The sequence below is a fragment of the Vespa crabro genome, chromosome 16, assembly GCF_910589235.1.
Source record: "Vespa crabro chromosome 16, iyVesCrab1.2, whole genome shotgun sequence".
NCBI classification, from domain to species: Eukaryota; Metazoa; Arthropoda; class Insecta; order Hymenoptera; family Vespidae; genus Vespa; species Vespa crabro.
The window spans coordinates 5,725,623-5,735,623 of record NC_060970.1 but is presented as its reverse complement, the minus strand read 5'-3'; the positions used below and the strand labels follow the sequence as shown (position 1 = coordinate 5,735,623).

At 30.8% G+C, this 10,001-nt stretch overlaps 2 protein-coding genes across 2 annotated transcripts; one reads left to right on the top strand and one right to left on the bottom strand.

The window, feature by feature from the left end:
* The first annotated feature begins 20 nt into the window (after positions 1-20).
* On the top strand, positions 21-2,372 carry LOC124429863 (syntaxin-5). Its single transcript, XM_046975642.1, has 5 exons — positions 21-773; positions 1,126-1,382; positions 1,474-1,668; positions 1,732-1,853; positions 1,947-2,372. The coding sequence occupies exons 1-5, from the start codon at positions 392-394 to the stop codon at positions 2,104-2,106; spliced, it is 1,116 nt and encodes a 371-aa protein (XP_046831598.1). The 5' UTR covers positions 21-391; the 3' UTR covers positions 2,107-2,372.
* Positions 2,373-2,544: 172 nt separating this feature from the next.
* LOC124429857 (transport and Golgi organization protein 1) lies at positions 2,545-9,873 on the bottom strand. The gene is given in 17 exon segments (XM_046975632.1): positions 2,545-3,359; positions 3,918-4,439; positions 4,893-5,016; positions 5,137-5,233; positions 5,319-5,408; positions 5,477-5,615; positions 5,683-5,905; positions 5,984-6,151; positions 6,327-6,551; positions 6,632-6,709; positions 6,816-6,932; positions 7,013-7,147; positions 7,281-7,567; positions 7,679-9,245; positions 9,441-9,574; positions 9,718-9,856; positions 9,859-9,873. Coding segments are annotated over 17 exon segments (4,113 nt in total). The 5' UTR covers positions 9,868-9,873; the 3' UTR covers positions 2,545-3,300.
* Between the last annotated feature and the right edge of the window lie 128 nt (positions 9,874-10,001).

Genomic DNA, 10,001 nt, shown 5'->3' with positions numbered 1-10,001 from the left:
TGCGTGTATGTACCTCGTATATACGTATTTCTTTGTCATCTGTAATTAGTAACAAATTCTTTTAATTTATCGCAAGTTGGTAATTGTTGTACCACGTGTACAGAGGAGTTTCTTTTTCTTTTCTTTTTTTTTTATTAATAAGAAAGTGAGCGAGAGAGAGAGAGAGAGAGGGAAAGAGAGAACGAGAGCAAGAGAGGGAGGGGATGGGATGAGTGAACGTGTCGCGACATTTGATCGTAATGATCATAATATGGCGTAAAGTGTATTTCATAATTAAACTGTCATGTGTACGTGTATATTAGAAAGTATAAGCAAAGCGATATTGAAAATTTGAGATTATTACAATAAAGAAAATCTCATAGTAGGAAAACGTAAAAAATTTGAGGATGCGATGCCCGCACGTAGACGATACGTTGGTTACGAGTCAGAAAATGATTTTGTGATTACAAACTCAAACAGTGAACGGCGAAATATTGACACGAAACAACAATATTACGATGAAACTCGTAATGTCGGTGGTTTAGAGGAAAAACATTTTGAGCAACGTGATATATCACCATCACCACCAATAACTATGACGGCACGCGATAGAACTAATGAATTTATTAATGCTATAAGAACAATGCAGGATAAAACAGTCGTTAGAACGACTAATCAGCATAATCCAAGAAGGGCTAGACAAATGCAAAGTTATTCCAATTTTATGATGGTCGCTAAGAGTATCGGAAAGAACATTGCAAACACTTATACCAAATTGGAGAAACTTGCTCTATGTAAGAAAGCATCGAGAGTTTACATATTCTAAGAGTATTACTTTAATATTATTATGTTTACTTATTATGATATGTTTTACACTTTGACATATGGTTTTTTTCAATAGTAATAATTGCGTTTATTTATATTTATTAAGATATTGTTATAGACTAATATATGTTTATTTATGTCGACTTCTTAAGACAAAGAAATATTCTTAGTACCTAAAAGTAATTATGCTATGTGATGTGTATATATATATATATATATATATATATATATACACACACATATGTGTGTGTGTATAATATATACATACAAGTTTCTAGAAAATGTTTAACAGAGCAACTGTTATGTCTCTTCCCTTTTTAGTGGCCAAAAAGAAATCTATATTCAACGACAGACAAATGGAAATCGAAGAATTAACAAATATTATAAAGACGGATTTAAAAAGTTTGAATCATCAAATAGGCAAGTTACAAGATATAGGAAAAATTCAACGAGAAAGTTTCTCCTCTACTCAAGGGAATCATATTGCTTCTCACTCTTCATCTATAGTGATGGCCCTACAATCAAAACTTGCAAATATGTCCAATCATTTTAAAAGTGTTCTGGAAGTTCGTTCTGAGGTATTATTTGTGCAACTTAACACATAAATATATTATTTACATTATAATGCGTTTAAAATGAATACTCTTTTATACATTAAACTATATGTAGAATATGAGAGAGGAACAAACAAGAAGACAACAATTTTCACAAGGATCTGTATCCACCATGTTACCTCCCAGCGTAGTTTCCGGGAGACAAGGTTCCTTGTTACTTCAAGAACAAGAATCTAATTCTTCGGTTGCAATAGACCTTGAACCAGCAATGAGTCAATTGTCAATGCAACAAGTTTTACAAGACGATACGGTGACTTATTTCTATGGGGGGAAAAGCTAAATTGTAACGATTAAAGATCATTTTCTTTTTCAGGATACATATGTGCAGTCACGTGCAGAGACCATGCAGAATATAGAATCGACAATAGTCGAACTGGGTGGTATTTTCCAGCAACTGGCTCATATGGTTAAAGAACAGGAGGAGATGGTAGAAAGGTAAGAAAATTATATTTTTAAATCGTCCTTTTAGAGATTTATTGTTAATGGGATTACATATGTGATAATTAATTCGCATTAATTATATTACAGAATAGATAGCAATATAGAAGAGACTGAATTAAATGTGGAAGCTGCGCATGTTGAAATATTAAGATATTTCCAATCGGTGACAAATAATAGATGGTTGATGATTAAGATATTTGCTGTCCTCATATTTTTCTTTATCTTTTTTGTAGTATTTTTGGCATAAGATTATTTCGAATTTAAGTATATCTGTTTACATTTATGTTATGTTACCGTTCATCATTATTTTACTATTATCCATATTCAGTATTTGTGATATATAAAGTAAATATAATTCCAAGAAAAATATAATTTTTACGGGACACGTATCACGTAAAACTGTAGGAACACTCAACTGCATTCCTTAATACTTCCACTAAATTATTGATTATTATTGCTGTATAAAGGAGGATTTCTGATATTGGAAAATAAATAAATAATTTTTAAAGCTTACGTAAAATGTAAAAAAGAAAATAAATATAGGGAAATAAAGGGAGAAAAAACGCAAAAGAAAGAAACAATTTCACGTGGAAAACAATGTTCATATTTGTAAATTAAAATAATTGTGTATACATATATATATATATACACACATATACTTATCTTTCGTTGTTTGCTTATGCTTATATATATATATATATATATATATATAAAAAAAAGAAGAAAAAAAAGAATACTATTTTAGAATTTTATGCAACATATGCAATGCTTATGTGACGAATAGAAGCTTAATTATTTTATATATATAATACAACAATGTACTAGAGAAAAATAATGTATGATGTTAATTGATGATAAATTATGATGAATGTTTTAAAATAAATTGCAATTTATTTTTAATTTATTAAAATCATAACAACTGCATTTTTATTTATGTTGATTGCAATACTCAATATTACAACGTCGTTTGAATTTATTAAATACTTTGAAATAGAAAGTAAGTGTACCTTTTACAGAATGATTTTTTAAATAGTTAGATTTTTCAAAGAATGTTTCACTTCAATGTACAGCAATTTCTTTCAATATTCCCTTTTTTATTTTTAATAATATATGATTGTTGTAAAAAATTCTCAGAGTAATTTCACATAAGATAATAATATAATATTTATGGATTTATCGGATAATAAACAGCATTTACAAAATATGTTCAAATGGAAAATGCAATGTTTTTATTATTTTATTTGTGTTCCTCCCCCCCCCCCCTCTCTCTCTCTCTCTTGATTTCAATTTAAATGCTCAAGAAAGATTCATAGTATATATTATATACTATGCCCTCCCATGAAATATTTATTGAAAATTGTTATACGATGAATCTGTTACTATATAAAATAGTAATAGATTTGGCCTTTGTATAAGATTGTTAAAGACTAAAATACAAAAGTTATACTTTTCCGCTATGATGTGACTTATCCAATGACTCCCCAGACGAATGCAAGGAACCTAAAATTAATTAATATAATTGAGCATCGTCGAAAGAGTATTATGTAAATTTGTAAATTTATTTTAATGATATTGTCTTAGCCGTAACTACTTGAGAGATCTATGTATTATGATAAGAAGCACCGTAACGATTGAAACCTAACAATTTTGATCGCAACAAATCTAATTTAAATTAATAATCATAATAAGAAACTTAAAATATTCGGCGTACTTGACGAAAGAAGCAAAGTAATGTGAGAAGGAAAAGAAAAGAAAGGCAAACACGAATCCAATTTCTCTAGCATGATTATTTAAAATCAAACTCAAATTATTTAACCTGACTCGTCATTTTATTTGGAGCTATTCCTTTCCATAGTACTCCAAAATTGTCTTACTTTAGAGAAACGTTTGCGTCCTTGCATGCACAAAAGAAAAGCAAAACGCAGTCATAGTGAAGAAATAAGAAGGAAAAATTAGTGTCAAACAGGGAGGAAAAAAATGATGACGAATGAATGTATCACGATTGGCCCCCTTTGTACGCTGTTGTTGGTAGAGATGATGTTCATGTTTAGCACAAACCTTTATGGTTGCGAGCTCGTTGTTCTCGCTGATGTGGGTGAAAACCAGAATTGCGTGGTGCCTGCAGTGTTTCTTCCCCCCATGAATGCGACGTTCCAAGGGGTGGTAGCAATATCGAACCAGGTGGGGGAGGTGGTGGAGGAGGATGAATATGATCACTAGCAAAGGGAGGCGGATGTGATCTATGATTGAAAGGAAGTAATAAAGGTGGGGATATCAAAGGTGGTGGCGAATCTGCATTGTCGTACCTGCCAGATGGATGAGGATGTAATGGTAAGGGAGGTGGAGAAGATAATCGACCACCCAAAGGTGGCGGTCGTTGTCCAACGTCATAAGGTGGTAATCCTGAAGCGGAAGGCAAAGGTGGTGGTAGATATGTAGGGAAAAGCGAAGGATGTATGAATGACGGTGGTGGTGGGGGTGGAACACCTGAAGAACCAGTAAACATTATAGGAGAACTTGATGAATCTGCGCCTATGAATAATGGAGGTGACGTTGTAGTCTCTCCATTTGCCTCCAAGCCTGTTCGAACATTAGCGCAAATAATATATAATATTTCAAATAAATAATCATCTTTTCTTTATACCACCGTATAGTTTAAAGAAGATGTACCAACTGTAATAGACATAAATGTTGCTAATTTCGATCGAATATATTCATCTTATATATTAATAAATTACAGATTATATAATACCTTGAAATTTTAATACTTATCAATTTAATTAATTATTATATTGAAAATTCATTAACACAAGTATATGAGAAAAAGAAAACAGATTTGTTTCGTTTTCTTTTTCTTTTTAGAAGCATTTAACGAATCAACATTGTAAATATACAATTGGTCTGTCATTCGTCGCATAAAAAAATTTCAAAGTAAATATCTGTAAAGATATTACTCGAACATTTTAATCATCCAATATGATATTTATCAGTGGTTTCATTAGATCTTCATTATTTTTTAAAGAAAATACTTACGATGTAATTTTGTATCGGCATCGGCATCATTTATATTTTTTTCTATTAGCGTAAGACGATTACGTAATTGTCCTGCTTCTGCCTTTGATTCTTCTAAACGACGTTCATTTTGTCGTGCCATGACCTTTTTATTAAAAAAAAAAAAAAAAAAAAAAAAAAAAGTAACACTATTTAATATATTAAAATTACTACGAAGACACTGATTATAATTATTATACTTAAATAAATAATTAATAGTTCTAACCCATTGTTCGTGTGCCTTTGTTTCAAGAGTAGAGATCTGACCCTTATATTCCCTTTCTTGATCCACTATTTCACGCTTCAACATTTCTATTTGTTGTCTACGATTAAAAATAATAGGGAATAGTTTTTAAACTACACGAGAACAATTCTTAATAGAGATATTTATGTCACTTTCATACTTACTTATATCCTTGGATTTCATTTTGCATTGTATGTATTCTTTCTACGGTAGACATAACTTCACCTTGTTTTTGTAACCATAACGCTTCTTCCCTGAAATAAAATTGTATTATGCTTATTAATTTGAAAATTTGAAATCTAATCGAATGGTATAATATTACTTTTGTCGTTGAGCTTCTTTCTCCTTGAAAAAGTTTGATATAACTTCCAATCGTGTTTCTGCATCTCGCTTCTCTTTTTCAGCTACTTTACACTGTTCACTCAACGAAGACACTTCCTCTTTAACAAGTTTCATGTGCTCTAAAGAATTAAAATGTTATATATAAAGTTACGGAGAAAATGATAATGTTACTCTCTATGGGCGTACCTTCTAACAAACTGTGTGCTCCTTCGACTTCACTTAAACGTATCTTTAATTCATCTCTTTCCTCAACAAGTTGCGACGCTTCTGCTTTAACATGAGATACTTCGTAAAGTTTTTCAATGTCTAAATTATTCGAATTTACTTGGTTAATAACTTCTACGAGATCTTTGACTTCTGCTTCTTTAATTTTTAATTCTTTGTATAAATTTGCTTTGTCCATAGAGAGCTACAACAAACAATAGAAATATAACGACACAATGGTTTATTGAATAAAATTAAATCGTAAAAAAATGAATCTATTTACTTGCGTAACTTGTACTTCTAATTGTTGAATTATTTCATTTAAATTTTCTTGAATTTTACTTCTTTTATTTAGTTCGATTCGAAATTCTTCTGTTATACGTATAAGCTCAGTATCCAATTCTCCGTATTTTTTTTTCATAGCATTAAGCTCTGCCAACAAAGTTTCATTCTGTAATAAAAAAATATCATCATAAAAATTTCCATGTGTATACATACCTATATTATGCACACACACACACACACACACACATATATATATATATATACACACACACACACGAGGGCGCGCATACACACATGTACAATCTACTTCGATCTTGGATTTAAAAAGAAATTCAATCTACCTCTTGAGTTTTGATGTTGAGAGCATTAGTCAAAGATTCATTAGCGCTTTGTTGAACATTTAAGCGAGCTTGCAAATCCTCTACCGATTGAGTTAACGGATTAACTTCATTGTTGGACGAAAGAACTTCTCTTAACATGCGTTCCAATTCTAATCCTGCTTCCGTTACATTTTCTAAATCTTTTTCTAACATAGCAACCTGATCTTCCAACTCAACATTTGCGTTCTGCACAGTATATAAGTTATGTCATCGTATATACGTATAATTGATTTAGTTCTCGTCATATTCTTATTCTTATTATTTACCTGTGAAGCTTCTAGTTCGGCTTTCAAAGACAATACCATCTCGTTTGATCCAAATGATTCATCTTGCATAGAGTTTAACTATATTCAATTTTACAAATTTATACATAATATAGATAATAAGAATATATAAGAGAAAGCGCATAAACGAAAAACTAATGATTTACACTATAAAATTATGCTTTACCTCATTTTTAGTTGATTTTAAATTTTCATCCAACATCAAGCTTTCCTTTGTAGAAAGAAATAATTCCTTTTCTAATTTATTTATCTTTGCTATCAAATGACCATCCCTCCTCATATTCTGAATAAAAATATAGAATCATTATGTAACGAAATCAATATAAATATGCGTCTTATTAATGTACCTGACAACAATAATACCTCGATATAATAATATCCTAAAGTAAAGATAAGCGTAGTAATAGAAGTTATGCTTAAATAAAACAGCATTATCCAATATGTATGCTCTACTTTTATCATTCTCATAATACTGCCATCAGGAACAGACTCTTTATCCTGTAATATGAAAATAGAATGGATAATGTGTGAAGGTTTGTGTTGTTTAAATAAAGTTGGAAAAGAAAAGCAAAGAAAAAGGGGGGAAAAAGGAAAAAAAAAGAAAGTAAAAGCAAACAAAAAATTTACTTACTTGCGATATAAAGCCGTAATTTATATCACCCTCATTTATGCATTCGTTATCCGTTGTACAAACATCGGAAAATTGCATATTTTGTATTGTAGAAAGTAACGTTACCTCTTCGACATTTGTGAGACCCTCCGTATTTTCATTATAAAGAACTTCATCTTCTATTCTATCTTCATTTTCTGCTTCAGACAAAACCTTATCCTCGATACTTATGATATCTTCATATTTAGGTAAGGTTTCAGTTACAGAATCACCTATATTTTTTTGCCCATCTTCCCTTTGCAACTCTACTAAATACATATCATAGAAGGAAAAGAAGAAGAAAAAGAAGAGAACATTAGAAAATTTTAAACATATATATATATATATAAGTCTAAAATTGATAAATCAGTATTTTTTACCTTTATCAGGTATCACGTTTTCTTCCACGTATAACAAATTTCGATTATTACGAAATTCATGGAAGATCTGTTCCGTGTTAATATCTTTTGCATCGTTTTGACTAGATTGTGATTCTTTGCTCTCTTCGCCATGCAATTGTTCATTAATATCTTTAAATACTGTATTCGATTCTACAGGAACATCAACAGAACTAAAGATATCTTTTTCAACATTGTCATTATTTACATCACTATTTACAATATTGTTTTGACTGTCTTGCGCTTCCATTTGATTATTTTCTTCCAACTTAGTTTCCCCTTCCTTCTGTATTGTAACATTCGTATTAGCATCGCATATTGTATCTTTTTGAAATGGATTATTATCGAAAACATTTTTTTGCAGATCTATCTCAGGTGTATCGACTTTATTTACAATCTGCTGTACCTTTTCTTCCCTGTTAAGGACAATTTCAGAATCAAGAGAATTATTTGTTGCCGGTACAAGAACATTTGATTGATCTACGTTTGGAGTGTCTACCTCCTTATGTAAAAGCTCCGTTTTATTTTCTATTTCAATTTGTTTTAGTGACTCAGACTGGATATAGGAATTGTCTGGATCGTTTATATTTTCAACTTTTATTTCCTCCTTATGGTCTAAATCAACAATCACATTATCCTTATCATCATTATATTCCAATTCAGAAGTCAAAGATTCTAAACTGTCCTTTTTATTTTCTTCTAATTTAATAATAGAAAATACCGCATCATCTTCCCTCGCATTATCTCCTAATTCGACATTTAAAGAATTCACGTTACTTTTCTCCTCCTTATGTTCCAATTCAAACTGAGAAAAGTCTACATTATCTTTTTCCCACTTATCTTCATTCACATTGAAAGTAATCACATCTGTATCATCCCTTTTCTTTTCTTCTATCGATTCAACAGTCAAGGAATCTACATTATTATTTTCATTTAATTGCAATTCGACTGCGGATTCGTTTGTTTTAATATGCATACTGGAAGTGTCGTTATAAGTAACAAACTTTAATTCTTCCTCCTTAAAGTCAGTTTCTTGTTGCAACTTAATTGGTACATCTAATTCAATTTGCGTAGCAGTTGGCTTTATGCCGTTTTTAATATCATCTTCTGTTTCTTTATTATTTGACAAAGACGCAGTTTCTATGACGGAAGTATAACTCGGTTGTACAGTTGATTCTTCCCTATTTACAAAAATTGTAGTACCATCTATTACGTTATACGATGGAGATATACTTTCTGTTTCATGCATAGATTGCTTCGTATTTTCTTCATTGGTAGTTGAAATAGATGCATCGATATTATTATTATTATTATTGGAAAGACTACTGTATATCGGAATAGAGTCGGCTTTATTTTCATTATTTTTTAATGGAATATTTTTCATATTACTGATATCATTATTAATATTATCAATGTTATTACTTTTATCATTGTTTTTATTGTTAATATTATTTACAACTTCAGTAGGTACTTCGTAAGTCAAGTTTTTCTTTAAAACTTTAAATTCCTTTAAAAAATTTTTTGGTATGTATCCACGGTTACCATCGAACTAAAAGAAATATTCATTTTCAAATGTAAACTTCGATAAAGCTTTGTAAAATATAAACAAAAACATAATAACAATAATAATAATAAAGTACAATACAAAAGATGATATCGTACAAACATTTGTATACAATAAGAATTGTTAATATAAACTTGGAATTTCATGGAATTGAAAAATAATGAAAAAAAAAAAACATACCTCTACACCCCACAAATCTGGTCTTCTGCCGGCACCTTTGCTATAAACAGTTACAATTTCACTCATTGGTACGGAGACCATGCCCCTTTCTCCAGCTATATACTTCAACGTAGTCCTGGCGAATGATACAGGTTCTGCAAATGAAGTCAAGGAATTCAAACCACATATATAAACAAATAAAAGCACGAGAGAGACGGGGGGGAGGAGAGGGAGGGAGGGAGGGAGGGAGAGAGAGAGCTGTCAGTCAATTATGAAGATAAAGTATGGCTTCAGTTACCTGAACACTTTGGGTCATAACATAATCTTTTATCTGATAGTATGGACGAGCATTCTGGTATTGCAACAAGTACTACTGCAAGTACTAAAAAAGAAATTTCAGCAAATGGATTTATTCTCGTCATATTTCCAGTATCGCAAAGTTCCACATCACTATCAACACAGAGTGTTACAGATTTCAACGCGCATCGTCATTCACCACAAACTACTTCACACATAGACACCTCGCCATCTACAAAAAGAATCTGCGCAGAAGAAGAGAAAGAAACTCGAATTTTGATTGGT

What these genes read in the sequence shown, in the direction of transcription:
- LOC124429863 (XM_046975642.1), top strand. Translation starts at nt 392, where the DNA reads ATGCCCGCACGTAGACGATACGTTGGTTACGAGTCAGAAAATGATTTT. An exon ending in TTCTGGAAGTTCGTTCTGAG is followed by an intron (nt 1,383 to 1,473) that starts GTATTATTTGTG and finishes AACTATATGTAG; the next exon opens with AATATGAGAGAGGAACAAAC. An exon ending in AAGTTTTACAAGACGATACG is followed by an intron (nt 1,669 to 1,731) that starts GTGACTTATTTC and finishes TTTCTTTTTCAG; the next exon opens with GATACATATGTGCAGTCACG.